Here is a 27,847-nt window from a genome sequence, read left to right on the forward strand (position 1 = left end):
CATATTTGTGAGGATGTCTAAGCAGTTAAAAACTTTGTTTTCCCAGGATAAGGCTCGAGCTAATCAGTTGTTTCATCATATACCCTGGGTGTCAGGTAGTGTAAAAAATCACCACTAATGAACATTACAAACACGGATTTAATGCGGTGATGTTTTTTATATTGATATCTTCGCAATATTTCTTTCAGACCCGAGAATAATAATGAAAGGATCTGAGTAAATCCATTAGAACCTCCAATAACTTAGTAAAAAATGGCAAGAAATGATAAATACCTAATGCTAGTCATGGTAATATCCGAGTGGAAGCATTGATGCTCGCTGGTATTACCTGATGTCATTTTATTACGTGATTGCGACAGCAGCAGGTATATAAAGCAACGAAAAGAAGAAGAAGAACGGATGAGTGTGTCAGTGTGTGCTGAAGTTGCTTTGCCGGTGCGCCACGTTGCCCCCTCTGCAGTGACAAATAAGTGCCGACGCTAGTGAGAAAAGAAAAGATAATGTCTGAAAAGCAGGTGGATCTTTGAGTTATTTGTTACTTGTTAAGATGGTGATGATAAGACTTTTAGCTCGGTCGACTTTCTTGATCCAAAAAGATATTTCCACGCGAACGTATGCTAAAGCAGCAGCCGCTCTCAGGGGGGTTGGTAGCACCTAGTCTTTAGTTGATCCTTTACCGTAGGGCTTTCCGTCATTTTACGTTTTTTTTTAATTTTTGCCCTAGATAGCATTAATTAACACCTATTATCGTTATAATCAGTGGCCTGGAATGAATTGTCGTAAATTTACGGTTTATTTTTTTTTTTTTTACATTTTTGTCCTAGGCAATGCCATTTTCGATTACGTCATGCTTGACATACGGGTCTAGCCTTAACTTAGCCTGCATTGAGGTTAGACCACCTAGGTGAATGGATATCCAAACAAAAGTCAGGCAAGTCTAGCCAAACCTAACCAGGGATATGATACTATTTTCGGGGTAAATCTAAGCAACAGCTCCGCAGACCTTGGAAATTGATTTTTCCAAGGCAGTGGTGGTGGTGGTGATTGTCAGTCAGTTATTATTAATCTCATATATACTCAACATGGTTTTGGACCCTTTGGGAACGCGGGGTTTTGGGTGGGGGAAAATGTGAGGAAGACCGGACTGCCATCTTGGGTAAAAGTTTGTTTCCGGTCTGAACTCCAATTCCATATGAGGGCTGGTACTAAACACAAACAGGATTCATCTACATTGTTTTGCAGTGTTTAGTACTAGTCCCCGGGGTCAAATGTATTTTTCTGTGTTTAGTGCTATCCCCTGGGGGATCAAATGTCCCAAAGTGCATTTTGCAAAACAAACTTAGATAAAATCCTCAATTATATATATTTTTTATTTTTTATTGTGGTAGGAAAAAATCCTCATTTATATATATTTTGTATTTTATTGTGATAAATATTACTTTGCAAGAATTATGTATATAAAATATTTTTTCAATTATTTTATGAAGGTTCGAAAGACAATGAAAAATTGAGTAGGGATGTTCGGGCCGGAAACAAACATTGTTCCCACGTTGTTGTTATGGATTGGTTCCGTGCATGCACAAGTCATTAGGGAGCCATATGTTTAAGAAGGCACTGGCTGAGGAAACCTAGTATAAAAGGAACTATACTAACCTAATGTAGCCTAACCTAATCTAACTTAGCAGGCCTTGTTTCATCGCCGCGGGGACGCAATCCCTGGACCCCCTGGTGAAGGAAACTCCACTTTTTACCAAAAGCTTCCCTGTAACACTGTGCAAGTGCGGTAGCCTTCCAGGTTGGCCAGCATACAACTTGTGAGGTTAAGTACAGTCGACCAACAAAAAATAATGGTAAATTCTTGATAAGCAACCAAAATACTATAGGAAAAATCAATTTCCAAAGTAATACCCCATGTGAAGTTATTGCTTAGTACTACCTTTATTCGAACACGTGATGAGTTTGGTCTGGGGTGAAGCTCTGCCTTGGGCTATGAAAATGTAACTAGCACAGCCTAACATAGGTCACCCATTGTTAGGTAGACGAGGGTCGTTTTGCCAGCCTTAGCCTTTTTCAACAGGGATAGTAGGAGTGATGTATGTAAAATTTGGGAAGTCTGCAGAATGATAGGACAATCTCCAAATGGAAGCTAAATCCATTGTCTCCGATGTTTAGTGTTACTTGTGGTGGGGGGGGTCGGGTTTCAGGGGTGCCAAGCCCCTCCAGCTAGGTCAGGGCATGGTGCTGTAAGTGAGGTTAGGTAAGTAATTCCTGATCAGGCCAGGACCTGGCGATCTAGGAAAGGTTAGGTTTGTTTATGTCTGCGGAACTTGCCCCATCGTTCTACACTAGGCCCTAAAATTTTGATGAGAGCTTTGTATACTTCCTACGTGGCTTTTTAACTATAGGCCAAGTTTCACAGTCGCTCGTCGATCCTAACCTAACTCACGTTGTTGTAATTAAATTACCAAACCCAGCCTAGGTAAGGTGCCTTTAAGCGTGATCCTTACAACCCCAATTAATCTTCAAACACCATAGGAACTTTTTTCATGGTTAAATGTAAAGGAGATGGCTGCATAAAGATACTGTTTATTAATATGTTTTTTTTGGCTAAGCTATGGAAAAGTATTTGTATTATGTAGTGTAAACTGAGTAATTTACCATAATTTTACATTCACCCCCAGGCTGGTATTAAACATGGCAGAAGCTCCATAGGATGCCGCATTTAGTACCAAGGAATGAAAGTAAAAGCATAAACAAAAGACCATGAATTTATCACTATTTCAGTAAATTTCTCATATCTAACCTCTACTACATTATATTTACTATTTTCTGTATTCTTCAGTCGGAAACTTGTAAAAATAAACGATACCGTTATGTGGCTATCCCTTTTGCATTTACCTTTTCCAGTCTTACAAGATATGAAGTTTCTCCTTTAATCTCTTTGGATAGGTGGAGAATCAGATTATGAGTTACTTTTGCTCTCTTATATCCCCCAGAAATGCAGTTACTTTGTTGCTTAGGCTAGCTTAGATACAGTTCAAATAAGTGCATTCTTTTCTTTTTGTTTTGTACTCCATGAGTACTGTTTTCACCATGGTTAGGTTAGACTTTACATGTGGTAGCCCACAGTGTTGGGCTGTTATGCTGTAGACTAGCCAGCCTACCACATCAAGCGCATGTTCACTGTATTGAGGAGGTATTAATATTAAGGTAGATAACAATTTTGCAATTGGAGATTACGGGTCTAGATTAATCTGTAGGTGTGGCATATATTTATAGTAGTTTAAGCACTGGTTTGCCAGTATTACTCCTAAAGCATTAGACACATTAATTTGGGTAGTAAGTTGGGAAAATTCAAGCTGAAGAATACACTGTATTGCAATAGCTAAAACTGTTGAAGTACAGTTTTCTTATTTTTTATAGGGTTTTTATTTACTACAATGGGAAGTATAGGTTTTGGGCGGGGGCGAACAGAAATGAGTAAAAACAGAATGCATGATGGCCAAACAAAATGACCAGGTTTGTTTTTAACATTTGTAGTTTTTTTTTTATGTGGTTGACAGATGGTCTTGTAATTTATAATAAAAGCTACCTTTAGGCCTTGGAGTTGGGCATTATGGGGTCTTAGAATTATAGAAAACTACCAAATGGGCAAAGTTTTTTTTTATATCAAGGTTAGCTGTACCTTGCTTGTTGAAAACAGATGCTTTGCCTCGTAGAAGGTTTTGATAGCTTCAAATAGTGGATGTTCTCCTTCCCTTTCGTGAAAAGTTTGTGATATACAGATTTGTATAATTTTACTACGTTACATATATGAATTAGTTTCAGCTCTTTTTGAGTTGCATGCAGGTATCTCAGCCATTGCAGTTTCAAGTACATTATTGACCTAGTATGGGTTGATGTTGCATTCGGCCCTTTTTTGCAGTGGTGTATTTGTGTTGAGTTACAGGGATAAGAATGCTTGGGGTCTAATTCAAGTTTTGTAGTGTCATAGGTGAATGTTTGATGACAATCGTGGACAAACTTGATTGCTGGCATCATAGGTTGTAGGACTTGTGGGTCGTTTGAAGACTTGAGTGTTAGTTTGCTTTTATCTGTATGTTGTTCGTCAGTGTTACTTGATTAAAAACATTGTTGTGTATAGGTATTGTAGTGCTGTCAGAACCAGTCAACTCCTGTTTAATTAGTGGGAAGATTTACATTACTCTTGGGACAAGCCATGAATGAGTCGATTGTGGTGTATATGTAGGATTTTCTAATATATTTGCTCTTGTGTATGCCATTCAGCGTTTCATTAAGATACTACAAGTAACTACCAGTATGCTCTTTAGTACTGTCATTCATGTTTTCTGTAGTGTTTACCCTGAAAGAATTTCATAAGCATTGAACATCATCATCTTGTTTTCCATAGTGACATGGTTGACATCTTGAGGGATATTACAAGTTAAGTGGTGGTATAAAGTTTGATCCCATCTCTTTTTTTATTTTATTTTTATTATCGAAATTGTGTATTTGGTTTTATTGCTATAATTATCACATTGAAAATTTCTATGATTTGGCTGTTTGCTCCATTTAAATTAGTACAGTTGTTGTACGACATGTGTAAATGTTCAGTTTTGCACACTTGCATGGTGGCCAAGGATAGATGTTAATTAGTTTCCAAGGCATAGCATTTTTTTGATAGTTGTATATAAAATCTTTATAACACGTAAGGAAAAAGCTGGAGTAATTTTATGAGAAAATGGACATAATAAAAGAATACAATGTCATATTAAGAGAGGCATACATACCTGTTGCATGTAAAAAAAAGAATAGAGAGAGATTGTCCTAGAAATAGGAATAGAAAGAGATTGCTGTACTAGTTACAAGATTAGAGCTTTGTCCAGTTCATAGCAAGATATTCTGAGAATTTTTGTCAAAACTATGAATTTTTTCAATGATTTTCAAGCATTTTTTTCATGGTGGTGTATATACATGATTATTACATAGTCTTCTGGGTAGATGTATTGGGAAAATTTGTGCAAAATGGTTACCAGCTTTAGAGTGAAAAGGCCCGTAAATAGAACTTTTTATTGTTTGGTAGGTCAGGATTAGTGTTTGTGGTTAGCTTTGAAAATGTTTTACAGTATTTATACCTTCTTGTACCTTGGATGTGCAGTATTGCCTTTTTGTTTTCAATAAAGACAAGTTTGTGTCCTTTTTTTGTGGGCAGCCTACATGAAGTCATTGAATCTTAAAAATCTTGTCTTTATCTTTATTGGTACGGTACTCCGAGTTTACGCATGTCATTGTAATTATGAAATTTGGCAAGTCCCAAGGCAATACAGTAATTGAAATTTTCCAACCTTGATTGTGTGGGTTGTATGTAATAATTATTTGTATTATGTAGAGCTTTGTAGGATATATAATTTTTACTGTACATTTCAGTTTGGACCTGTTGTACTATTTAGCAAATGGGAAAAGAATTGTTAATACAGCATTAGGTTGCACTGCAAATGTGATAAATATACTGGTAATGAGAATGTTAAATGTTTATGATCATACTACATTTATTTGATATGTGATGCATTATAATGCTCTGAAGTTACAGCATTGTAGTATAGGTTTAATGCTTTGAAGTTACTGCACCGCAACAATTTTTTATTATCATGCTTTTTCTTCTTTTGGGTTACAATGAATTTCAGTGAAGCGTAATTTGATCAATGAAAATAGAGAGGGGTAGATGGAGAAGCAGTTAGAAATAAGAGACTTGGACCTGCTGCTGCGGGACCAAAGTTACTTAGGTGGCCATCAGCCCTCCCAAAAGGATGCAGTACAATGGAAGGGCCTTCAGGATGCCCCAGATTCTCAGTTCCCACATGCGTTGCGCTGGTATCATCACATTGCAAGTTTTGGAACTGCAATCAGCCAGTTTCCCGAAGCCCCAGTCTCTCAGTGTCCAAACAGCGGCAATTTAGAGGAAAAGAGGGAAAAGACCGATGCTAAAAAGCCTAAAACAACAGCGAGTGTGAGCGTAGCTGAGGTGAGAGAGCATGATAGGGTGCACCGTTTGCTGTAGTGGGTATTTACTTTGCTCCTGATCAGTATCATTTTTGCTTTCGTTGTTTTTCTAAACATTCGTTTTTGTTCTCTTTGTTAACCTTTTTACATTTTTATTAGTAGGGTGTGAATTAAGGTTATTATATTAGTCTTTGGCTTTTAGCGGTAAAATAATTATGAGAGTGGAATATTGCAAGTTAATGGTAACCCCCAGGATTGGTTGAAACATTTATGTTGGGCGAGGAGCTGTTTGTTAGCATTCTCCACTATCTTTACATATGATGTAGCTTTTTTCCTGTAGAGAATAAGTTAGGCTGTGATCTCTAGTATTGCTTTTGATTGCATAAAAGTTGCATGCAACAGGTTTGATAAAATATGTACTGAAATAGAAATATGATTATTATGCATTTAGGGTTAGGTACTTGAGAATTCAAAACCCTCAGGTGTGTTTATGTAGGAGGAAACATCACTCTATGTCGAGTTGGTGTTTAATAATTTTAATTTGGATATGAAGGTCCTCCTATCAGGTGTCATTCTGCTACTTGTATGCTTTGTGTTGGCCAGATTTGTAGGTTCTGCTGTCAAAATCTTGTTGGAATGTCTGCCTTCTGTTAATTATCAGAATGTCCAGTCGTAGATAAAAGGGAAACTGTTCAGTCCTACTACTTAGCTTTCGCACATACCACACCATAGTACTGTTGCATTTTAGTATCAGTGGAAAATTTGCTCTTAGGTTGGTTTCAGGCTTTTCCATTGCTATTATTTTTTTCTATGTACATCAAACCCAAATCCTTGTCAAGTAGATTTAATATGTTCTTTTGATTGACAAGTCCATTTCCATGGTGTTTTCATTTTTTTTTTTTTTTATGAACATTCAACTGTGTACTGTACTGTACAGTGCATTAGTCACTTTGGTACTTCTTAATCGGAAGAAAAATATTCTCATGAATTGTATGATTGAGAAAAGTCCGCTTAGTTTCTATGGCCTTCATTTGAATACTAATATGATCCAATGGCAGTTCACATTACAGTAATTTTAACATTGAAATCTGATGAACTCTGAAGTTGCTTGTATCATGTGGAGTACTTGATATATTCTGTAAAAGTTGTGGGATTTCAGATGCTTTGACAGCTGAATGATAATGTTTATTTAAATGATTAGTATTCTGAAGGGAAGTAGGTGGTGGTAATTAGCCTACTGTACTTAAAATTTTTGGTAATTGCTATGCGCAGGATGCTTTTTACTTGATCCAGAACTTTTTGATAATTTGGCTGAAGATATGGAGGGAGCTCTAATATCAAGTAACTTTGTTCTTCTGTTGGGTATCATTGTGTTTTTGAATAGGGAATATTATTGAGCTTTTTTTTAATGAAGGATTGATCAAGCAGTAGTCATGTTGTATGTGATAAGCATTGCTGTAGGGACAACTAGTTTTCAGCTGTAAGTTTGAATAAACAAACATGCCCAGGACAAGTCCCCTCATAATTTCTTTATGCATTTAGTGGTATGTGGACCCTGGGTGTATTAGATGTGATACTGTTTACATCTGTTTAGGGAATAATAGTTAATGTGTGTGTTAATCTTTGACTGTCAAGGAAATGTGACTTTTGGCTTGTGAATCGACTAGCTGCACCCTCTGTTGAGGTATTATCTTTCGTTTCTTGGTCATCATGTGATACACCTACAGTATCATGGAACTTGTTAGTTATTAAATTATTTCTTACACTATAGTATATCATGTGATGAGAAATATTGTAGGTGGCTTGGAAGTGATAGTTCAAGTGTATAGTTCTTGCATATTTTGTATTTGGTGTTTTAGAACTGAATGTTTCCCTGTTCCCTTTTTAAGGGTACATTGAGACTAGATGAGAAGATTTTGCAATGTAATGGAAGATGTGAGAATTAATTTCCCGAGATAAGGAGAGGAAGGGAGTTAGGAAGAGTTTTAGCCATTGCCTACTTTAATGTTTTGAGTTCTTTTAAAATTAGTTGTCTTATCTTTCCTTTTATGTAAGCATGCTGTTCCTTTCTGACTGGCAATAAGAGTACATTTCTTCACCATACTGGCTTCTTATTTTGTGGCTGTTATTTATTTATTTATTTTTTTTTTCAATGTACACTTGTTGCTATAGAAAGCATTCCCAACCACATTAAATGCCCATTGAAAGTTTTTATTTAATGAGAAGCACGCACAGAACCCGTCTTTTGCTTAATATTTACAATACTGTAACTTGTTTTATTACAATCTATTATAATTGATTTGTAATCAACCAGCTGTCCTCAGTGGTATCTTAAACTAATACCATACCATATTATAAAAGTTCAAGGTGCACATTGTTTAGATTGATTGCAGTTAATGGCAGTTATAAAAGCCTGTTAGCTTTTTACTTATACAGTGAATTACAGGAAATTTTGACCAGTAATGTTATAGTAAAGTTAGTTATAGAATGGTCAGTGAAGGCTTTTTTGGGTAAAATTAATTAAATGCCGTGATGTACACAGTATTTAATTAATTTACACTGCATTTTGATTTAGGATAATTGACATAATTAGACCATATTTTTAATTTGAAGTACAGTATTCAATAATATAAACATTATGTCTATTACAGTATTTGTATTTTTACTTTTATAGCAATGACCACACTGGTTGTGGCCCTTTACTCCAATGTATTTTTCTTAATTTTTGTTGAGATGGTGTTAATGTGTCCACAATTGAATTAGCACTAAAAGATGCTTCATGTGTGTGTATCTTGATGTTTTCAAAAACGTTTTTTATGTGTATGTTGATGCAACAGTTCTGGTCTGTTAATGTGTACCTTAGATGTTTTTAATTTCATTGTAAGATTTTTATTGCTAATCATGCATGGATTTTGAAATGTCAGGAAAGCAAAAGAGGTTTTGCTTTTTGTAAATCTTGTTTGACCATTTGGTAAACACTGTGTGTGTGTCAATATGTCAGTCTATCTGTGTCAATTTGTGTCAGTTTTGTCATGTAGTAAACAGAAAATAGTTCTTCATATGATGTGATATTTAGTTAGTTGCCATTCTGCTTAAATAACGTATTATTGAAATTAATGCACTGGTATCTTTTCTTCTTCAAATTATTATATATACTGTAAACTGCATGGTCTTTAGTTACCATCTAACAGAAATGAATTTGCATTTCAGATGAAGAAGAAGGACAAGGGGGGAGGAGGGTCAAAGGGTGCAGGAGAAATGAACCCATGGCCTGATTTCATTCAGGAACGTATTAACTTGTGGGACAGGTTAAAGAAAGAGGCTGATGAAGCGCTAGCTGCTAAAGTGTCCGAGCCCATACAGGTTGGTTTTGTAAATTTATATCTTAGTTTTTTCCAGAGGTCACTTATTTGGGATGAACCTTACCTACTGTAAAATTAGTTTATATCCCTTGCGCCAATAGGCAATTCAGCATTCAAACAAAAAAGAAGATCGCTACGCTGACCCAGAAGACTGTCTAGTTCACCTGTTTCTCCACCAGGTGTGTTCGAACGTTTTAAGCTCTTGTCAGAATTCTCCTTGCCGCCATTGCACATAGGCAATTGTTGGTATTTTATGAAGTTTGGCTGTTTTGCACCTGTGTATGATATTGTAATTTCATTTTCTTAGGATGTCTTCCACTGGAAGCAAAACCAATAACATCAGGCTATGTAGGAATGATTTTTGTGTAAGTAGGATGTTGAAATTTGAAGTAGATCAACATTTGGTCTGTACTGGCTGCAGGGGTACAGTGTGTGATCTTGAAACTAGAAGAATGTAGGGATTGGTCTGAGGACTTTATGCTTCAATATGGCAGGTATAAGAAAGGAGGGAAACTGATGGTTTGTGAAGGCAATTAGTTAAGTGTATTCAGGTTAGGCATTTTTGTAGTGCTAGTATGGAGACATCCTTTGTAGCCCTGCCTTCTGCTCCCCTTTCAGTTCAGGAAAAGTGTACTGTATCAAGAAGTTAGGACAGGACTTTAACTTTATTTTAAATTCTGTTACAAGTTTAACTGAGTTCGTGACAGTGAACTGTTCCGAATCTCCCCATTATGTGTTTTCTATTTTGTGTTCCCCTATTAGAAGTAAGGTGTTGGGGCCCAACCCTGTTCGAAGCCCGAGCCATGAACTGCCCTACGTTAGTGGGACTTTGCGAAAGAGTCAGCTACCCAGGAACTGGGTTGGCTCTTGGGGCGGTGGGTTTCTGTGCTCTCCAATACCTACTTTTCCTGTTTCACAGTCTTATTAACTATATTAGTACAATATACATATTAATATCCTTCTCAAGGTGATAATTTTCATGTTCCTGCTCCATTTTTCATGCTAGTCTTGTATAATGTGTTATTTGAAAGATCGTTTTGGTAAACATTAATCTTCGCTACATATGTGACTTCTGCCGTTATCAGCACCTAGATGAGGTTGTTAGCACCTGTAGGACTAATTACAGTAAACCCCCCGTATTCGCGTTCTCATGGTTCGCGGACTCACGCATTCGCGGGTTTCTCAGTGGAACATATCTAGCCATCATTCGGTGAAAATTCGCCCATTCATGTGTATTTTTGCTGAGAAATATTCATGATTGCTGTATTTTCATATAATTTTCATGAATAAATGCACTTTTGTGATAAAACTATTAAAATAATCAGGTATAAGCATTTTTACAGGTTTTTTCTGGTTTAAGCTATCAAAATGGGCAGTTCTAAGTGTTTTTAAGAGGGGTTTTAAGCATTCCTGGTTTGACCTATTCGCGGGGGTGTGGGACGCATCCCCCGCGAATACGGGGGGGTTCACTGTATATAGGTATAGACAAATTTATTAGAAATGATGCCTGTAGCAAGTTTTACTTATTCTGATGTTATGTCAACTCAGTTGATTGTTTAACCAAGCTCTCATCTCTTGCTCATTCTAAATCCTTGTCTGCTAGCCTATTCCCCTTCTCCGCGAAATGCACATGTTCGTTCTTTGTATGCTTTTTCTTTGGCTATTGGCAAATTCTCTTACTTCTGCCTCGATTAATGTTTCTCTTTCCAAATTTATCATGGTTACTGTATCTCTTTTGCTGTTTCCAAGCTAGATATTATTCTAGTTACATAGCTTTCAAAGGATGTGTCATTTGGGAATGCTCTCAAGTATGTTGACTCGCTTTTGGACGAGGCAGGAGAGTCGTCGTAACTCCTCTTCCCCCGCCTCGCAACATTTCACATTTTCTTTTGGTGCCTTGTTTTCTTTCATTTAGCTGACTTGTGTGGACTCAGCTGAGTCGCTTCAGACTGTCTCCCTTTCATCAAGTCATAGATGCGATGCAGTACTCGGCTACTGTCGCCTTCTGTTGCCCTCTGGCAGAAGAAGAGTTTGGATCGGAGTTTTGCTGGAGCATTGCACTTCGCTGTATCCTCATGTAGTTGAGGAAGGAGACCACATAGAGAATAGGTCTCGCTTGTCTTCGAGTATTTCGGTGCCCTTTAAGTATTTGGAGAAGAGAACCCAAGCTTTCTCCTTCAATTAGAGCACGTTTTGTAACTTTTCTCTCACTCAGGCACACAAAGCTCCCTTTAGGTCTGCTGGGTCTTGTTTTCTGGTGTTTTATGAAGTCGTGGAGTCCGCCTCTTGGGATACAGCCGCTTAATCTGTGTTTAAATAGTCTTCATTAGAAGCTTCATTTTTCTTTTCTCTTTCCTGTGAAGAGATAAATTCGAAGACTGACAAGTGTTTTGGACATGCTGAAACAGTGTGTTTAGATTTTTTAAGTATTCATCTTTAATTGAACTTTTGCTCAGTATTTTACCTCTTCTCAGCGTCACCCTAGAGGTTGAGGTGCCAACTTAGTGCGTTTTTTCATGCCAGCTTAGGGTTTTGATGCCAGCATAGACTTGAGGCTTTTTGACACCAGCAAGAGTTTAGTGAAGAAGAGCGTTAGTTTTTAACTCATTTCTGATACTGCGGGCTAGCGCTCTCATGCCTATACTAAGTCGGTTTGGAAGAAGTGAGAACACTTATGCTCTTGTCTGTAGTAAAGGCTTATGCTGCACAGGTGAAGGCGATAAGGGAGGGTATATAGGTACAAGTCTTGTTTTATACCTTTCGGGAATAAGTTCAGCCCTCAGGTTCTGGTAGATGGCCACTTGCAAGCCTCCTGGCATGCTTGGAGAGACTTAGGAGCAGAACCTCACATGGTGGAGGCAGTGAAGGAGTTATGATTCCTTTTAGGTTACCCTCCACTGGCTTACTCTCCCATAGCTGTTCCTGTGTCTTCTCTAGTAGAAGTCTCATTCTTTAGTAGGAGGTTGAAAATTAGAGTGAATGAAATGAACCAGGAGGTAGTTCACTGGGTTTTTACCTCTTGACTTTTTCCTAGCTCCATAAACAACTGGAGATGGTGACCATTAGTGGACACATTTGAGACTGAATAACTTTACATGTCTGTCCCCATGCTTTTGGTTTTTACAGCATGGGTTTAGTGACTTTCCAAATAGAACAATCAGATGTTTTGGTAGGCATGCAGAAGACATTTTCTCATATCTGTATATCGTCAGTCACGCAAGTTCCTTCAAGGTGTGTATACAGAGGAGGTATTGCTGGTCAAGGCACTTTGTTTGGGCTCTTGTACAGCCCCTCTGTAAGTATTCACAGGGAATTTTTTGCCCATAGGTGGATGGTGTTGATTTTTAGGAGCTAGAAATCTTTTCTTCTGAGTCACTGGTTCCAGTTGGCCAATTCTGTCAACAGTATTCCAAAAGCCAAGAATCTGTTGCTTCAGCTGGCTCAGTCTCTGTGCATTATGATTTTCATTCGACTTCCCTAACTCCTTAATCGTATCTAGTGATGTGGTGAGGATACTTGAATTTGTGGGCTTGTCTGTCAGAAGACAAATACGCACTTGCTTCTTGAAGAATTTTAGCCCTGAGGAAGCTTCCTAAGTGGTAAGGGCTTTCTTTGTTAGGAAACATGGCCTCACTGGGGTTTTGTCAGAATAATCAGGCTCAGTTACAATACAGTCTCAGCATAAGGGATTACGACTTGCAGGTAATGTTCATTAAATTTGTAAGTAACCTGGACCACCATTGTCGCCAAGTTCTATAGGAGGGACTCTGTAGCCAAGAGTTGACCATTTTATTCTTAAACCTACATCCAGGTTTTTGTTTTTTCCCTCTGGAATTTAGATGCAGGTCTAAATTTTATCTGCAGATTCTTTTGAGCCTCTGTGGTGAGTTCGATTGATTTATATACTATGAAACCTTCTTTTATTTAGCACTATTGGCAGTTAAAAGATAAATTTATTGCAAACTTTCTCCTGAAAGCTGTTGTAAAGTGAATGCTATTTTATCATTTTGCCCAAGAGCTAAGAATGATGTTAAGGCTAAGTGTTTCAGAGAACTGTAAGAATTCCAATTTAACTTCTTTGATGGGAAAGAGGAGGAAACTTCTCTGTCCTGTTGGGGCTATTAAACTTACTTAGATAGGTTAAGCCTGGAAGAGGCAGTCATCCTTTTGTTTTGTGATTTTAGAAACCTAGAACATCTTTCTCAAAGGTTAACCCTGGAGGAGGCAAAGTTAACATTTTGTAATGTGGTTTTAAAAACCTAAATGTCTTTGTCAAAGGTTAAACCTGGAAGAGGCAAGTTAACCTTTTGTTTTGTGGTTTTGGAAAACCTAGGGTGTCTTTTTCAAAGGTTAATCCTGGAAGAGGCAAAGTTAACCTTTTGTTTTGTGGTTTTAGAAACCTAGAATGCCTCTGTCAAAGAACATGAGGTTCTTGGTGACGTATTTGATTAGGCTAGTGCATGAGAACTAGCTCCATATCTATTACCTTTAGTGAAGGTAGACATTCATAATGTGAGAGCTGTTGCAACTTCATTTAGTGTTATGACAGTTTGTTGCTTGAGGATGGGATTAATGCGAGGCAGTAAAGTGCAATTTGGTTTTGCCTGCTCACTTCCTTAAGTATGCATAATTGTATTTGAAAACAATGAAAGCCCTTAGTCCACTACTAGTAGCTGGTAGTTTTTTCCTGAACCAAAGAAAGAGCAATCCATTAGGCTCCTTGTTTTAAATCTTGGGTTGCAATATATCGGGACCATGAAGGTACATATTTTGTATAGGAGCGTACCTTTGTATCATAAAGGTACTGTATGTTTAGTGATTGTCATTTTATAGGGCTTTTGGACCCAGCGCCACTTCTTCCATGCTGGCTGAAGAAGGAGTGGTTTTCTCCGCAAGGCTACTCTTAGCTGCACACACATGAGAGCCTTGCACCCTGAATGGAATGCACCTTCTGGTGGCAGTATTACCCAGAGGATTCCAGATCAGGTTTAGCTTGCTTGACTGAGCTGAATTTTGTCTAGCTGCACTACCCACCATCCTTTTCTCAATGTGGGAGTCAGCTAATTTAACAGTAGGTAAGGTTCATCTCAAATAATATAAATTTTCATAATAAAAATTCTTATTTGGATACTTACCTACTGTTAAATTGACATCCTGCCCAGCCTCCCCACATCTTAGTGGGCCATCAAGGAAAATTCTGACTAGAGCTTAAAATATTTGTAGACACCTGGTGGAGAAACAGGTGAACTAGACAGTCTTCCAGGTCAGCCAAGCGATTTTCACTTTGTTTGAATGCCAACTCACCCATCGATGCAGGAAATATGAGCTAATTTAACAGAAGGTAAGTGTCCAAGTAAGAAATTTTATTATGAAAATTCATTTTGTTCAGATGTGCTCGTTGTAGATTTGCAGTATCATGTTCCTTTAGTTATGTCTTAGACAAGTTGTACATGTAAGTAGGCTAATTTCTAACAGTTGTTGCTCTTGACATTACACTGCATCATTGATCCCTTTTGTTCCCTTTCCTTTCCTCTTTACTGTCCTCTTTCCAGCCCTCTTTCCTGCTTCAACTTCCACTTCCACTAGGTCATACCCATTCGAGTCCAGAAATGTTTGGTTCTTGAGGTGGTTAAACTCCTTTTTGTAATAGTAATAACAGTGAACCTATTAAGAATGCTAATCCAGTTTTTTGTATTCATGAAAATTTAAGGTGTTCAGATTGCTTTAAAACTTAATAACTCCTTCTATAGTACATAAAAAAATGGGATTTTATTTGTGTTAAAAATGTATTCTGCCTTCCGGTTGAAGCTTTCAGTGGCCATAATCCTCCTAGTCTGGGTTATTGTGTAGAGTGTTGCTTATTTTTTTCTCCTCTCAACAGTGTTGACTCTTCAGGTAGCCCAGCTGTTCTGTGACTTACCGTACTTCTTTGTTATATTTTCCCTCCCTTATGAGGTGACCTTGTTGTCCAATAAGTAATCTGTTTATTATGTGAAGACAGAATTCTCCTGTACAAGTGAATGTAGAATTTTGTGAATTTACACATTTTGTTTCTAGTTAAATATCATGTAGTGTATTTGTTTCTAGTTAAATATCATGTAGTGTAGAGGGAAATCTCTTGAGAGCACGAGGTGTAGTACGGGAATTTTTTCTATACTGTAATAACAAATAGCATTGAATTGATTAATGTAAGAGAATTATTGAAGTACATGTACTCATAACCTGTCTCCTGAAGTCTGTTGACAGTGTTTGACCATGTCATCTTAGGTAATTTTGCTGCTGGATCATTTTGGCTGTCATCCTAGATGGTTTAGTTATTGGATTATTTTAGCCATGTCATCATAGGTGATTTAGTTATTGGGTCATTTTGGCCATGTCACCCTAGGTGATTTAGTTATTGGATCATTTTGGCCATGTCATCCTAGGTGATATAGTTATTGGGTCATTTTGGCCATGTCATCCTAGGTGATTTAGTTATGGGATCATTTTGGCCATGTCATCCTAGGTAGTTTAGTTATTGGATCATTTTGGCCAAGTCACCCTAAGTGGTTTAGTTATTGGATTATTATTGCCAAGTCATCCTAGGTGATTTAGTTACTGGGTCATTTTGGCCATGTCACCTTAGGAGATTTAGTTATTGGATCATTTTGGCCATGTCATCCTTGGTGTTTTAGTTATTTGATCATTTAGGTGGTTTAGTTATTTGATCATTTTTACCACATCATCCTAGGCGATTTATTGGATCATTTTGAGAACCTGGTTGTAATTTACAATGAATTAATTAGTTCCTCTGACATGTTGTTAACTTCACTCCAACTGTTCAGAGCCCTTGATCAAGATTATACAGCACTCATTTCATCATTTTTTATGGTCATAATGATTATATAAAAATATTTAAATTGTTCTATGAATATGACACAGTATTATGAAGTTTTTTCTTGAATGGCAGTCATTGTATATGTGAGCTAACATAGATTTCTTGTTTTCAGATAACGCTGCCAGATGGTACTGTGAAAGATGGAAAGTCATGGCAGACCACCCCATTTGAAATAGCTCAGGGTATCTCCCAGGGCTTGGCTGAGAACACCGTAGTGGCCAAAGTTAACGGAGTTGTTTGGGACCTTGATCGTCCATTTGAAGAAAACTCTACTTTGGAGCTCCTCAAATTTGACAGTGATGAGGCGAAAGCTGTAAGTACTTTTTAAAAAGAAATCTTGTTGGAGGAGTTTCAGAAGTACAGGCAGTTATATTGCTGCTGAAAATGGCTTTAGTGCAGGTATTATATTTGCCATCATTTTTTAAAAACACAATGACATCAAAAGTCTAATACTTGGCAGCCCTGCAATGAGTGCTATTGCAAATGGTTTAAGGTAATGTTAGAAAAGAGAACTTCTGTAACACCATGGCAGTATTTAGAGCTTTGAATTTTTTGAAAATCCAAACAGTATCCGGTAGAACAGATATTCTTTGAAATTTCAATACCGTATTTATGATTGCAGGAAACATTGAACTTTTGATTTGTCAGCCTTTGCTCATAATTAATGTTTATGCTCAAGTTACTGCACAATTAATGTTCATGCATAAGTTACAGTACTGAAGTAACTGAGGTGTATACATCTGTGTTGCTACAGGAAACTGACCCCAATTTGCAAAGTTGCTTTCTATCTTATCAGAGTATCTGGTTCATTGTGCCTTAGTTTTTCGCCAAGTGCACATTTCTCTGTGTGTTGTAGTGTGAGAAACTGTATTTGTGTATGCAATTTTTCCACTAGAGATGCGAAAAGGTTGTATTTTGTTCATATGGAAGCTAGAGTCTTTTCAAGTAAGACATCCTTGAGAATTAAGTAAAGTGCAATAAAAATACTTGCCAACTAATAAATTATTTGACTAAAACTATATCCTCATGAATGAAAATACAGCATTCTAAACGAGCAGGTCAGGTTATGTATTTAGTTTATCAATTAAGCATTATGGTTCATCCATCAACAGAACCCCTCCCCTCCTTGGATGTTGAGTAAAGTTGCATGTATGATTTTGTGTACTGCTTAAAAAAAATAAAATATGCTTATATTCCTATGCACCATAAACACAAAACTAGTGTAGCATCTTTTTGGCTATAGGTCTTTTGGCATTCCTCTGCGCATATCCTCGGCGAAGCATTGGAGCGGGTATATGGTGGTCACCTATGTTATGGACCTCCTATAGAAGAGGGCTATTATTATGATTTCCACACTGATGGTGCTGGAGTTTCCAACCTGGACTTCCCTGGTATCGAAGATGTGATGAAAAAAATAACCAAAGAAAAACAACCTTTTGAAAGACTGGAGATGAAGAAAGCTGACTTGCTAGAGATGTTCAAATACAATCAATTTAAGGTTAGTTGGTCTCTGTGGACCACTTTTTATGCTTTGAATGGGAAATTGGTGTCATGATACACATTTATTAACTAAGAAATAAATTCTTAAATACTTTTTAAGAGTATGCATCATTAAATGTAACACAGTTTTGTTAGGAATGCATTCTTTTCAAAATTATTGGATACGATTCTTAATTAAATGGAGCCTAGAAGACTTTAACATTTTTAATTTGTACATGTTTTTGCAGGTCCGTATTCTGAATGAGAAGGTCAAGACTGAAACCACCACTGTTTATCGTTGTGGGCCTCTCATTGATTTGTGTAGAGGACCACATGTACGACACACTGGCAAAATTAAGGCTTTTACTGTAAGTTGTTTTTTACTCACTGGTTGTCAGATATTCATGAAATGTTTGTCACTTGCAGGAAAGTCTTTATGAAATGGAATGGAATATAGTAGACTACAAATGTACAATTATGTAAGTTAGTAGACTACAAATGTATAATTATGTAAGTTACGGTTAAAGAACAAACAATAAAATCAAGAATAATAAATCTCCCAACTAGAATCATATGATTAAAAGATTTAAAGACAGTTTTTATTTTATATAAATAAAAGTAACATTTATACATACCTTGGCTTAGGGCCTTTTCATGGTCTGATTTTGAAATTTTTGTGCATTAAGTTTACAGTGCTGAAAATGATAAAACTACAGTAAGTCTGCTATTGCTAGGTATCAGATTTAAGTCATATTCTACTAAAGAAAAAGGCTTTGAGATTTTCGTGGACATGCCTTATTTTTGGTCAGTGCAGAAAGTTTCTTTGCCCAATGCATTTTTGAAAGCTAAATATTGAAAATGGTTGAATAGTAGTAAGGGTAGGTGTTCTTACAGCTCTGTCCAGAGGCTCATACTAAGCCACCATCATGGTTTTATTGGATAACGTGTAACGGGTTGAAAATGGAGACTGAAAAATCTAGTTATGTGCCCCTTGAAGGAATAACTTTTATCCAAAACTTTTGAATCTTGGTGACGTTTTATCACGAAAGATACTTGAAAATGTTAACCATCAAATAGAGACGTTCAGTATTTGACCTGGTTTGAAAGCTTGTGTGATGCAGTGTGAACAAATATTTCAGTGTATACTGTATGTAAAATATAGGGTCAAAGGCTCCATGAAGGTGGTTTGATGTTAGTATGAAATCTTTAGTTTATCAATGCTAGAAAATCATAGATGGTGGCATACAGCTAATACTGACAGTAATCTATTAAATTGATGAAGGTAATAGACGTAGATCTAGGAAATCATGATATCCTACGTCATACATTAAGGTCCCTTCCCTTTTTATTTCCACAACTTCATTCCCTCTTTGTAAGATGTTTTTGCTACAAAGTGAGTTTTTCTCATTTAGTAACCTTCTGAATTTGTTGGTAAAAAATGAAAAATTGAGAACCTACCACCACAGACTTTTCTTCATTAACACCATGATAAACACAGAAGTTCTTATTCTAAGCTTGGGAATGGAGGATCAATACAAAAATACTAAGAGGCATTAGTATTGCCTATACTGAACCATGCAAGGAAATTAAAGGTTATACTACCCACAAAGAGACAGACATGCTGTAAGTAGTAATGTTGAAAAATAGGTGAAAAAGTCACTTCTTGCCATGTGTATGTGTAAAAATGAGAACTTCCTGCAGGGTCATGATTACCCTTGCAGGTAGTGTATTGTATAGGGCTCGGCTCTAGATTTGCTAGTCGCTACCACTACTACTACTTTCACATTCATATTTTGAAAAGTTAAATGGAGTCTGTTAAATTCATTGTGACATACACTGTTCATTTAGATATATTACCTGTATTATGCATAGAAAATTAGTACAAACAAGGTGTACTGTATACCAACTAACAGTTTGCCAGCAGATTTGTTATTCAGATTGCCTTTGGTGGCTCTCTCCCTTCTGTTCCATTTTTGTTGTTGTTGAATACGTGTTTATCATCAGTCTGCAAGATTTTTGTGTGTAAATACATTCATAAAAACTGTACCATAGCCACATTCTAAAGCAACTGAGAAAAGTCTGTAGCAATATCGAGTTTCCATTCACAATGCCATTAGTAAATCAGCAGAGCATGTAATGCAGTGGATGTCTCCTGGTAATAATAAACTAGGGCATGCAGTATTTGCATATTATATTACCTGGTGTCTAGGCTTTTATAGGCTGTAATAATAATAATGATTGCATTATTTTTATTGAGGAATTTTTATGAAATTTAAGATTTTGTGATTTTCTATTCAAAGGTTACCAAAAACTCTTCAGCCTACTGGGAAGGAAAAAGTGATGCAGAGTCATTGCAACGTGTGTATGGTATCAGTTTCCCTGACCCCAAGCAGTTGAAGGAATGGAAACACTTCCAAGAAGAGGCAGCCAAACGTGACCATAGGAAGCTAGGTAACGCTTCTGTTTTGTACCATCATTGTTGATTACACTGTTATGTCAGAATGAGTCTGATATTAGTTTTGTGTTACATTCCATTAGATACTGTTTGCTTGTGTCAGTTCAGTTCATGTCGTCTTGTTAAACTGAATAATGGTGGATATCTATAAGCTTGAGTGTAACTTCTATAGTCCTATAGAAAGTTATGTTTTCTAAATACTGCTTCATTGGGAGAATACTAACATCTTTTAATTTAGTATCATAAATTTGCATCTCAACATGGACCAATACATCATGACTTTTTTTTTTTTTTTATCCAATTTTGTTCATTTATTGACTTTCTAAAAAACTCAACCACATAAGGTGGCACATAGCACAGTTTTGGTTATTTGCAGAGCTGCTTGGATCCTTTTTCATGTGTTCCCCCTGCTTGTGATTAGTGACATTGAACATCATTTATAGCAGATGGCCATTCAGAATAATGAAATTGACAATATCAAGATGAAACACATTGAACCACCTGTTGGAGTGTGGTGTTCTTCCTCCCAAAAAAGAATGCTACACTGAAGTAATATCCTGCATTCGATGGTCCCTCTCATATAACCCATTTGTATTTCATGAATAACCCACATTACCAATCTCTTGAGTTTAGAGAATGTAGAACAACATTTATGATCAAACATATTCCTGCATCTGTCAAGTAATAGAATTAAATCTTCACAGGAAATTTTATCAGTCCTCATATTCAGTGCATCCAATTATTGAATATTTAATGAGTTACAGTTTATTACGTACGATGTGAAACTGTATGACCATTAAGAACAAATGTCAACTTGGTGGTTTGGTTAAACTAATTAATAACCATAATAATAATAATAAAGAGTACCTTTTACCTATCTTTTGCAGGTATCCAGCAGAAACTTTTCTTCTTCCATGAACTCAGTCCAGGAAGCTGTTTCTTCACTCCTCGGGGAGCTTACATTTACAACACTCTGGTAGATTTTATTCGTGGTGAATACAGAAAACGAGGATTCCAGGAAGTAATCTCTCCAAACATGTATAATACCAAGCTTTGGGAAACTTCAGGACATTGGCAGCATTATGCTGAAAATATGTTTTCATTTGAAATTGAAAAGGAGAAATTTGCCTTAAAGCCCATGAACTGCCCAGGGCACTGCCTTATGTTTGCCAATACTTCTCGTTCATGGCGAGAGTTGCCACTTCGCATGGCTGACTTTGGTGTTCTTCACCGTAATGAACTTTCAGGCGCACTAACTGGTTTGACCAGGGTAAGAAGGTTCCAGCAGGATGATGCTCATATTTTCTGCCCTCCAGAGATGATCAAGTCTGAGATTAAAGGCTGTTTAGAGTTTCTCTCTTCTGTGTACACAACTTTTGGGTTTGAGTTCTTTTTAAAGCTGTCAACTCGTCCTGAAAAGTACCTTGGTGAAATTGAAATGTGGAACCAAGCTGAAGATCAGCTCAGAGCATCCCTTGATGAATTTGGATCTGAATGGAAACTCAACCCTGAAGATGGTGCCTTTTACGGTCCAAAGATTGACATCACAGTCACAGATGCATTGAGGCGCCAACACCAGTGTGCCACCATTCAGCTAGACTTCCAGCTTCCCATCCGCTTTGACCTGAATTATGTGTCAGAGACTGGAGAGAAGAAACGGCCAGTAATCATTCACAGGGCCATTCTGGGCTCTGTCGAGCGTATGATCGCCATTCTTACAGAGTCCTTTGGTGGAAAGTGGCCATTCTGGCTGTCGCCAAGGCAGTGTATGGTCATTCCTGTTGCTCCCCCTTTTGATGATTATGCTATCAATGTTCAGAAGCAACTCTACGAGGCAGGTTTTCAGGCAGACTATGATACTGATCCTGGTGATACCATGAATAAGAAAATAAGAAATGCACAGCTTGAACAGTATAACTTCATCTTTGTTGTTGGCGAAAAGGAAAAAGAAAACAACACTGTCAATGTACGCACTCGAGATAATAAAGTTCATGGTGAACATAGCATTGGAGACGTTATTAAAAAGTTATCTGCATTGAAACAGAACTACGTTTTAAATTGGGAAGACTCATTTTAACCAGAGTTATTTACGTAAATATTTTTATTTCTGATTGCATACTTTGTAGGCCCAGTATTCTATTTAACTTAAAATATATGGTTTTCATATAATAATGATGAATGTTACATGGGAATATTTGCTTAAGTTTTAAATTATAACAAAATAAAAAAAAGTAAAGCACCTGCAACAAGATCTTTCTTGAACCTTACCCCTCAACTCCATGAATTTTGTTCGACAAAGTAGTTTCCTGCCTATTAAAAGCATGAATAATTTATAGAACTGTGAAAAGAGCACACCTCAATGAAACAAGTGTTAATATTTACATGATGGTGCTGTAATGAAGAAAGTATTATGTTAGGAACAAAAATCTTGAAAAAAAAGTTTGGATGAGGTGACAAACGATACTGGATGATGAAATATTACACATAAAAGTTGGATGAATTTGCAAATTTTATTCATTGCAATTAATAACTGATGTAAATACATAATACACAAGTTACTTCAGGTTACCAGTTTTTAAACTACTGTTCATAACATATCCTCGGATTGTGGGTAATAGACCCCAATCCTACAATTGTGTATATCTGTTCATGTGGCACAATCCAAAGAGGCCATTAACCTACAAAGCAAATTAATTTTGAACTGTCCAGATTTCCTGGTTTTGCATGTTCAATTAGGAAATTTTTGTTTGCAATTTCTTTATCCATAGCTTGAAAGGCATAGGCAAATTCGTCACTTTCTTTACTCCTGCTGTTGGGGTGTGAGTGGTCATATATTTGTTACAGTACTTACCTTGTGTTACACTCATGTCTTTTGTCTTCACAGAATATATTACTAAGTTAATACAGATACGATATGTTAATATATGTCTTGTGTACACATTTATGTGGTAATGTCTTTAAGTTTTCAAACACTCTTAGATCTGACTTCTCATGAACTTTGTACTTACTGGTGGGGATAAAAGGGTTAATTAGAAAGTGTTTTTGTCTCATCAAAATCCTATATCTAAACCTACACACCCTCAAGTTGTTCGGCTCATTCCTTCATTGCTCATTGTTTCCATTACATGGCAACAAAATTTAGGATCTTGATTCTTAGCTTCTTTATGGAGTAACACTGTCTCTAAACTCCTTTAAACACTTTGGCCTGGTTGTACTACTTGATCAGATAGGAAAAGCCCTCCCTTCGTTTTGCTACAACTCATATTGTGACAAATATCTCCAATCAAGTATAGAAAAGAAATAAAATATATACTACAAATACCTTGGAAGGGTGTAATTCACCCTGTTTGCATTACTTTGCTCCACTTATATTCACTAAAACTTTGGGAGTACATCTCACCTCGCATCCATCCACGTCTAAGGTTAGAAGGTCACAGGCAGACTTCCAACTCTTGCTAAGAATCTCACATTTGCTCATTCTTCTTGGATCCCTTTCAAAGGGAAACACCATATGGGTGTGTCACACAACTGTAAAGCATTCTCACAATAAACATGTCACATCTACCTACTATGAGAACACGAACTTTTCATAGGAAATCTGTATGGACATCTCAAAATAATATCCGACCCAATGACCACAGTTACGTCATCTACCTGCGGTAAAGAGCGAGAGCGGCAGTAATTTTTGGAAATGAGTTGGTACGTCAGACCACCTGGCAACATGAAAAACATGTAAGGACGGTATTGAGTGACATACTAGCTGGGTGTTTACCGGTTTATTGGTAGTTCCTTACTGAGATTTTTGTACAGAATCGTCGAAGATGTTATTGACGCTTGTGAGTGGTAAAGTAGCGTCTACACACAGACAAGTAAAACATAGATAAAAGATTCAGATTTGTCGGCAGACAAACAGATGGCGATATTGATAGACATGATTAACATACAGTGATGAAACGTATATCAATGGAAAGGACAGGAAATTCTACATATGGCCAATTGCACGAGATTCAAGACAGATTAATGAATACAATGCAGTAGCATATGTAAAATGGAGAGACGTTTGGCGTCTTCACAAACAGAAACACACAGTTTGGTACAAAAGATTCGGTAGAACATTATGAGTACATGATTATAATGCTTGCATGGCAATGCAAGTAATGGTGATTGTACACAAATCGAGACAACAATGGTTAGGAAGAAACAGACGGAAATATTATATGGTTGAAATCGCGTTCTGCCAGAGAAAGAAAACGAGACGCTTGCTTTGTCCTGTCCACTCCGATGGATGACGATTGACGAACACACGAACACACACGTGTTTGGAAGAGACAGCGTCGGGCTCTTAGAAACATGCTCATAAAAGCAAAGTTTGCACCCCACATATAATTCGTAATTATTCTTGCAAGAAAGTTTCAACCGTGACATCAGTCGGGTCATGAGGCCCTTTTTACAATTATTACCTACAGATCGTAGGGAATATTATACAAAATCTCGTTTGATCCTTGCGCTCCAAAAATTATATTTCCACTTCAATAGGTCTAGTTGAAAATCACCTCTACAGTCCAAAATTAGCTAGCTGTCTTGAACGCATGTCGATGGTGTTATTACCATGTAAGGCTGTCTTATGAAGCACTTATTTTAAATTCATTAAGTCGTATTTTATAATACTGTATTATAAAAGTTGCATTTACAAGATAGTTCGACAGTGCAGATATTAATAATGACCTCCGTAGTGATCTAACTGTTGTCCTCAACTCGTCTCCAACACAAGTCGTGTCAATGGTTCATTGTCTGTTATGATTCTTTGTTTTTTTTAATTTTTTTTTTTATCAAATTATGGATAAAAGTACTGTTCTTTTTTGGCATGGAGGGAGACACCCAAGTAAACTGATCTAGAGACCAAATCCACTGTAAACAACAGTTTTTGGTGTAGCGAACGTTACCTGCAATGATCGGGGACCATCCCTGGACCCTGGCATTAGGCGTTATCCAAGACTGTACAGTTGATGTTACCGAGTTCTCCAGACGTAGTTTCAAATATTTGCATATACGCCTTCATTTACATTAGACCTGTGATCTGTAGGTAGTGTAGTTGCGGGTGAAGTAGTTTTCGTAAGGCTGGATAATCCAGTTTCACGGAATGTTTATAGTGTTTGGAAAGAAGAGTGAAGCGTAGGCCTACTGAGTGAAACTGTTGCAGCCACGGAAGGCGATTCATCATATTTCATGCTGTGGTCAAGGTAGGGTTTTGTAGTTTGTCACAGTCACAGATAATAGAGTTAATGGAATTCCAGGTTAAGTAAAGGAAAAAAAATATTTCAAGATATAGAAAAATAATCACCGTATTTGACGGGCTCATACGTCATGTAGCTTACCAACTGATGTGACGAACTGAAGTATCTCATCTAACAAATTATTATCTAAACATAAAACGCCAACAAGGACTAAACAGTGTGTATCATCAAAACATCTAGATATAGTGTGTTTATGCTATTTTATGGAGTTTACAGCCTTTGTTAAATTAGCCTGTCCTTGTATAGGTAGCCTATAGTTTTTTCTAGTGTCTGTTTTGAAATGACCTACTAATTACATTTAGCCAGCCTTGTTCTGGCACGGGCTCTTGCTCTACAGCACCCCGTAAGTGAAAGAATCGACGGATGTATGATAATTAGGACCGAAGTTCAAGTACTGCGATTGAGAGAGTACCAAGCTTGTTTTGGGCCTTGAGTTTCTGAACCATGTACGATTTTGTTTATTCCTCGAGAACCAATAAAGACAAAATCGTTGACCATCCACTCGAAAGCTATTGGCAGAACATGCACATCAGAAAATGGGGCAAAAATAGCAATTAAAGGTCATCTAACCCACAAATTAGCAAGGGTCCCAGTGCGCTCTGTATCGTAGTTTTCCAGTATTAGGCCTATACAGTAGCTGTCGGTTTGAATGATTCAGAGTAAATTTAATGAGAGATAGTCTAGTTTGGCTCTCGATTTTGGTAACAGCCTTGTTTGTGCCAGGAGCTTGTTTTTAGAACTTTTTTTTATAGTGCGTAAATTACTTACCGCGATGTAGACCTATTAGCCGGTAGTGATTATATGTAGTTAATGAAATCCCAACCTTAAAGATATTACAAAGTACGGAGAGCGTAGTAGCCTACTATTAGCTTACAAATTCTGTACTCCAATAAAGCCGTTGTAATTGCATGCTAAAATCCAAATCAGACTTGTCATAGTGTTTAATCTATCACTAATTCTGGAGAAAAGTTTCAAATGATCTTGTGTGGTAGCCTATGCACCGTATGCCTTAGGACGAGAAAACGAAGGTTGATTTATCCCAATGTATTGGCCTTGATTTATCCCATTTGACATTGAAATTCGACATTCACGTCTGACTGGCTTATCGGAAACCAATGAAAATTGTTGGACAAATTGTTTGGGAAATAACATACAAGAATCTGATTAAAGTCTTCATTACTTCATTCGATACTGGGTAGGTGTTCAAAAATTCAGACAATTTCGTACAGGATTTGATGACAATATTTTTGTCTTAACATGAACATTAAAGGTGATTTTATAGCTATCATATTAGATGTTTCTTTTGTCACATCTAAGAACCAAATACGAGTAAAAGTAAGAAATCGTTGTTGAGGTAATTAATCCTTATGCTGATGTATATTTAGATTAACGCAATCTAGTTCTTTATACGTTATAGTTAACACATACCAAAAGAGAAGCATGATGATATCTGTTTGCTTGAAATATTATTTGGATTTACAATGCATAATAACTACAAGGCATGACCAACATGTTTTCAGTATTAAAAAAACCTTTATTAGTTCATTGGTCTAATATTACTCTATTGATGTATCAAAACTTCCAAAGCTTTAAAATTACTCGCCGTGAATTACAGAACAAGAAATAATTTTCCCTCGTGCTTGTCACATTGTAATTTAATGACTCAGGATCGTGGAAGTATTTGTAGATTTGTATGAGGGTTATATTAGAACATTTTGTCAAGATTTTTCTCGTGGTACAAATAACTGTATTTGTTAAATAATGTGCATCAATCAAATTCAGTGCAATACTGCCCATTCTTCCCAGTCGGTTTGTCTCCTTCCATCATATTTAGGCCTACTGTTCCCCCACCCCCGAAAAAAAAACTTACTTCATCGTCAGCACTCAGTCGGCTGTTTGTCTCCCAGTTAACTGTTGCAGATGTATCGAAACATTTAATTTTTTCTGTGAATGTGTTTTGATCGATGTTGAACCACCCTTGTCATCTCCATCATCCAAAGTTATTTTGGTCTAGAAGGCCACATTTTGTCAGTTGGTACGTTTACAGTTTGCTTGAATATCCGAGTCTTCCTTGTAATTAAGTTACGGTACTGTACTAGTTATAGTTACTTCCTTTGCTGGCTATTAGTGCAACTAGTTATATGGTCGTATGTATGCATAAGTTGTCATTAATATATACATACTTTGTGCTTTAACTTGCTGATACTCTCTACATACACGTGAATATTCGAGATTAATTTCTATGCTATTTGCTGAGTGCCGTTATGACAGTTATGAGAATCACGAATAGTTCAGAAAGAGGTAAATTTTCTCAAAATCGAGTTCACTTACATTATATATCTACTTATGTTAGAACCCAACCTTATATTTCTTGAGTAAG

The 27,847-nt window shown here is 36.9% G+C and overlaps 1 protein-coding gene across 7 annotated transcripts; it reads left to right on the top strand.

Moving 5' to 3' along the window:
- Positions 1-333: 333 nt before the first annotated feature.
- Positions 334-22,419, top strand: ThrRS (threonine--tRNA ligase). 7 transcript variants are annotated; one of them, XM_067098379.1, is made up of 8 exons: positions 372-515; positions 5,685-6,022; positions 9,211-9,363; positions 16,352-16,552; positions 17,483-17,737; positions 17,967-18,086; positions 20,019-20,169; positions 21,061-22,419. In XM_067098379.1, the coding sequence occupies exons 2-8, from the start codon at positions 5,723-5,725 to the stop codon at positions 22,248-22,250; spliced, it is 2,370 nt and encodes a 789-aa protein (XP_066954480.1). In that variant the 5' UTR covers positions 372-515; positions 5,685-5,722; the 3' UTR covers positions 22,251-22,419. The 7 variants fall into 7 exon arrangements, with proteins under 7 accessions (XP_066954483.1, XP_066954484.1, XP_066954480.1 ...); XM_067098380.1 differs by having other exon boundaries at positions 393-643; XM_067098381.1 differs by having other exon boundaries at positions 416-511.
- Positions 22,420-27,847: the final 5,428 nt, after the last annotated feature.

This window comes from Macrobrachium rosenbergii, chromosome 55 (assembly GCF_040412425.1).
Source record: "Macrobrachium rosenbergii isolate ZJJX-2024 chromosome 55, ASM4041242v1, whole genome shotgun sequence".
In the NCBI taxonomy this organism is placed as follows: domain Eukaryota; kingdom Metazoa; phylum Arthropoda; class Malacostraca; order Decapoda; family Palaemonidae; genus Macrobrachium; species Macrobrachium rosenbergii.

Excerpts from the sequence above, each read along its gene's own strand:
- ThrRS (XM_067098379.1), top strand. The coding sequence starts at position 5,723 with ATGGAGAAGCAGTTAGAAATAAGAGACTTGGACCTGCTGCTGCGGGAC. Across the intron at positions 16,553-17,482 it reads ACAGTGATGAGGCGAAAGCT|GTCTTTTGGCATTCCTCTGC; the intron begins GTAAGTACTTTT and ends TTTTGGCTATAG. Across the intron at positions 18,087-20,018 it reads GCAAAATTAAGGCTTTTACT|GTTACCAAAAACTCTTCAGC; the intron begins GTAAGTTGTTTT and ends TTCTATTCAAAG.